The sequence below is a fragment of the Centruroides sculpturatus genome, unplaced genomic scaffold (assembly GCF_000671375.1).
Source record: "Centruroides sculpturatus isolate CEXI.00-Female unplaced genomic scaffold, Cexi_2.0 scaffold1989, whole genome shotgun sequence".
Lineage (NCBI taxonomy): Eukaryota > Metazoa > Arthropoda > Arachnida > Scorpiones > Buthidae > Centruroides > Centruroides sculpturatus.
In genome coordinates, this window is record NW_019386180.1 from 61,810 (window position 1) to 66,570 (window position 4,761).

The 4,761-nt window shown below is 33.2% G+C and overlaps 1 protein-coding gene across 1 annotated transcript in view; it reads right to left on the reverse strand.

The window, feature by feature from the left end:
• LOC111613962 (putative fatty acid elongation protein 3) overlaps nucleotides 1-3,568 on the reverse strand; it is a 5,580-nt gene extending 2,012 nt beyond the window's left edge. Inside the window, exon 1 of the mRNA XM_023355313.1 lies at nucleotides 3,199-3,568. Within this exon, the coding sequence (XP_023211081.1) occupies nucleotides 3,199-3,462 (264 nt within the window). The 5' untranslated portion in view covers nucleotides 3,463-3,568. The remainder of the gene's footprint in view (nucleotides 1-3,198) is intronic.
• Between the last annotated feature and the right edge of the window lie 1,193 nt (nucleotides 3,569-4,761).

Sequence of the window (4,761 nt, forward strand, 5' to 3'; positions counted from 1 at the left end):
CCCCTAAGTCTCTGGAACGGAATACATGCACCAGTGAACCTACAACTACACGATTTATATTTTAAAAATAATTAAATTCACTTAGCATTCAAAACTTGCGAATTTTGAAAAAAAAAACAAATTTGCTGATTAAATACGGACAACCGTTTAACTGAAGTAAAATGGGTTTTTTCCTTGCTATGGATGTCTGCCTAGTTCAGTTTAGCCACATTCCGCTACAGTTCGCCTTTATTATCAGTTCGAAATGGGGTGGTTCCATAATACCCGCAGTGTTCCATAATACCACCTTCTCCTCTACTATAATGATTCTAACTTCGAACACTTCAGAGTTCGAACAAAAATTCGCCTCGCAGTTCGAACTGCGTTGGTTGCTTAAACATCTGCTAAGCATTTCAGTCGTATCTCGCTCTATGCTTTAATGTTTTTACTGTTTTTTCACTTAACTTTTGGTGTGTTTCATTATATATGTTGTGTGTTATTCGTGTATGTTTAACAATTTCTTTCTTTAATTTTTCTTTGTCGTCAACTTCTGGGTGCCCCATACGTTTTGTATTCTTTAGTTCGAAATTTCCCGAACGAAATGTTTAAACCATATTTGACAAGTTCGAAGCTTAGAATCATCTTCTCCATACACGTTATGCTTTTTATCCGAAGACATTGCGACTTCAAACAAAATGTGAGTAAACTGTTTAAAATAAGCTTCTAACCTAAACATACAATCGACAGTTGAGGAGAAAGAAGTTATCGATCTCTTGCTTATATATTTATATTACACTGCATGTGTTTACGCTCCGTATCGCCATCTGCGTGTTGTTACTTGAATTATGTTGTTAAGTTAAGTTGTTAGTTAAGTTAAGTTGTCAAGTTAAGTTGTTAGTTGAATTATGTTCTTACGTGCTTCACACGTAAGAACATAATTCAACTAACAACTTAACTTCAAATTTATATATTTTTGAAGTCCATTATAACCACACCAATTTTGATAATATTGTAGGAGAAGGTGGTGCAAGATGGGGCCATGGCGTAAGACGAGGACGTCTGTTTATTCGTGGTTAACGCGCTTTCATCTAGCTGTTATTTGGCGAACTAAATGTCAACCTCAAAAGGGACTAGAGAACGTCCCTTTTTTATATAAGAAAAACATTTATTGTATAAACAAATGCCGTGTTTATTTACAATATATATTACTATATAACATAAAAAGCAATATTTTTTTTTTAAAAAAAAACTGTTCTCCATCTGTCTGAAAAATTTCATCTTTGTAATTACACGCAAACTTCTTATCGTCTATAATTAATCTGTTACATCGCAATTTAACATTCCTAGCTCCTTTTGAACGTATTTCTTTACCATATAGACTTAATTTGTTTCTGATAGCTCTTGTATTTGTCGAGTAATCATCGTTAATGAATATACTTAAACATTTTAAATTACTAACATGTACAGTACTTTTAATTTACCTTCATAACTGATCAACTCACAAATAATTGATCTTTTTCCATTTGATTTAAATTTTCCAATTCTAGAAGCAAGCAATGTTCACATCCGTATCCTTTATCATTAAAATGTTTCTGAACCTTAAATAAGCTATCGTCCATGTTATCATTATTCTCTATACCTGAGATTACAATATTATTTCTTTTCTATCTTCTAATCTAATTAACTTTTCATGCAAATTATTACATTTTGCATCAATTTCCGCAATTGATTTGTCACTTTTAACATAGAGAGCTTGGATTCAAGATGTACCAAAACAGAGTGCATATTTTCAATCCACGCTTGCATTCTATCTGAACGCTTTAAAAGTATTTGTAATTTACAATTTGAAGAAGCTTGTAATTTCAACAAAAGTTGAATTCATTCTTTAACGTTAATCTCCTTTTCGACACTTATATAAGACAAGATTAGCTGTTCCATTGACTCATTTGAGACGTTCTCTTCGTTTCTGATTAATTTTCTTTCTTAGCGATCCGTCTTGAGATAATGGCGAAGTTTTCCTTTTTCTCAGATGGAAATTCTGTCATTTTTCAAGAAAAAACAAAAACGAGTCAAATAACGTATGGATTATACGGCCAGCTCCGTTCTTCACTAATCGCCCACCCCAGTATCAGTCTGGTCGAACCCACAATGGCTTGCTAAAAAATAGGCCCTCTTAGTCCCACGGGGCAGAAAAATTTTAAAAAATCAATTCTATAATGATTTACTTATTTCTAATTACGGTATATAAAAATATTTAAACCCTAATAGTTATACACGCTAAACTTTTCATGTTCAAAGAATCATGAAAAGTTATCATAAGTAAATTTAAACCTCTGCGGTTTCCGTTAATCTTTATAATTTATTTTTGAAAAAATATTCTGAAATTACTGAGACATTATTGTGTTTATTTTCGTCTTAATTGAAAACTTCTGAAATATAACCAAGGAATTTATTAATTAAATAAACATTTGCTTAAATTCAGATTTGAAATGATCATAGATGATTTTGCCTTGGCGAACAATTTTAAGAGAAGAAAAACCACGTAGAGACACGGTAAGTTATGCTGTTTTTGTGCATTATAGTGAAGTATTTATCTCATACGAATTATCATGTTCATTTTAACAATTAGGCTATACATTAATAAACTTCTCAAATTAAACCAAANTATGATTTTTAGTCGTGTTTCTTACTCGAACGAGGTTTGATGTAAGAATTATAAAACAGGTAACTAAATAACAACAGATATGATAAATACACCACGAAAAGGATTTCCAGACACTCTTTAGGAGTTTGGCATTCATAATTATTTAAGTGAAGCCAATATATCCAGAATGAAAGAAGAACACCGAATAACATCTGTAAAGTTTGAATGGCCGTGATGAACATGGCATATTTTACAGGAATCTTCACATCGATTGATTTTAAAGTAAAATAAGTGTACATAAAAGAATGAACAAAGACATTTGTATAACTTAGTACAGTTCCGAAAGATGCTTCCTTATATGCTGCATACCACATTACAATTAACGTTACCACATGGTGATACCAATGCAGAAACATCAGATTCCGTTTTCTCAGTACAATCAGAACAGTATCTCCCAATTCCCACACTTTTGAAAACAGAAAAAATGTACCCCAAAATATCAACGTCGGTGTTTCTACTGAAAGCGACCTATTGCAGACTATATTATAAAACGAATAATCGCGAAATACGAAAACCATTCCTGGAAATCCTCTTAAAGTCGTGACGATGCTAAATAGTGCGAGGATTCCATTCCACACGAAGGAAGCACGTTTGAGTTCGAAGGCGGGTTTGGATTTCATGTATTCTCGAAGCAAGTAGATAGTTATAAGGTAGATTGCAGCAATGTAGAATGAATAATGCCAATAATTTCGAAGGAATGTTTTTAGAAGTTCTTTATCTATATTAGTTTCAAATGGATAAGGATCCAGAACAGGTTTGCTTATGTTGACTAATTCCATATTGAAGTTATTCTTGTATTCTGGAAAAAATAATCTATATCAAAATATCATTCAAATTTATTTCTGTTGATTAAAATTATTTACAAGAAACATAATATAAACTACAAGATTATATCACCCGTAAACAATTTAATTCTTCTTTCATAAGAAATTTAATTTAGTGTAAAAGTTTTTATATTTACAGTTCTTTCCACTGTTTAAGCGAATGGCTGTAGACAATATTGCAGTTTGTAAGCAGTAGATAACTCCTAAATTTTTCATAATTTCGAAAAGTATATATCAAATATCACACAAATTATTAAACAGAATTTAAAAATTTTCGAAAGGATTGTATTACCAGAAGACTTTTCAGTAAAGACAACAGACTTTGTGAAAGTAAACTTATAAAAAATATTAGGGGCAGTCAAATGAAAACGAGACAAACTATATAACAAGTGTGGCACGGATGTTGATAATGCAGGTAGGTGTGTATATAGAAGTGCCCTCTACTGGGAATCAGGAAGGAACAGCATGAAGGCTCACCGCTGTGTCATTTGTCTGTTAGACGTGCTCGAAGTGAGGTCGGCGAGTCGTGTGTGCGTCCATCGTCAGTACGGAAGTCCGCTGCTTGTTGACTTTCTGGAATACGGCGTCACAATTAACACACAGTGGTACATAGAAACTTTGCAAAAATTGAAGCGTGCCATCAAATCCAAACACCCAGGAATGTTGACAAACAACATCATTCTTTTGCAGGATAATGCCCATCCACATGTTACCAAGGTTGTTTTGACTACGCTGCAGAAGTTTCGCTGGGAACTTCTGCAGCGTAGTCCATACACATCCTCCATACAGTCTCGATTTCTCTCCATGCAATTTCCATATTTTTGGAGCCTCGAAGAAAGACATTCGTGGCCGTCAATTTGCTTCGGACGAAAAGGTGCACGCCTGGGTACAATCATGATTCCGTAGGCAACCGTAGGTTTTCTATGAAGGCATTGACCGTCTTGTCTCACAGTGGGATAAATGTATTAACAGTTACGGCAATTACTTTTGAAATAATAAACAGTTACTTACTTTTTTCCCATCTGTTTCGTTTTCATTTGACTGCCCCTAATAGTTCATAAATTAAGACACGGATTTCGAGATTAGCGTTTGTCATGGAAAATGTTAGAAAAAACGTTTCAGAAATTAATCAGCTGTTTAATTACAATTAAAGTTTATAGATATTTCGATGATTACGATTGCAAACCACAGTTGATTCGTGTTTTACGATGTTTACTTTATCATCTTACATGGTATCTTACTACCACACAGTTT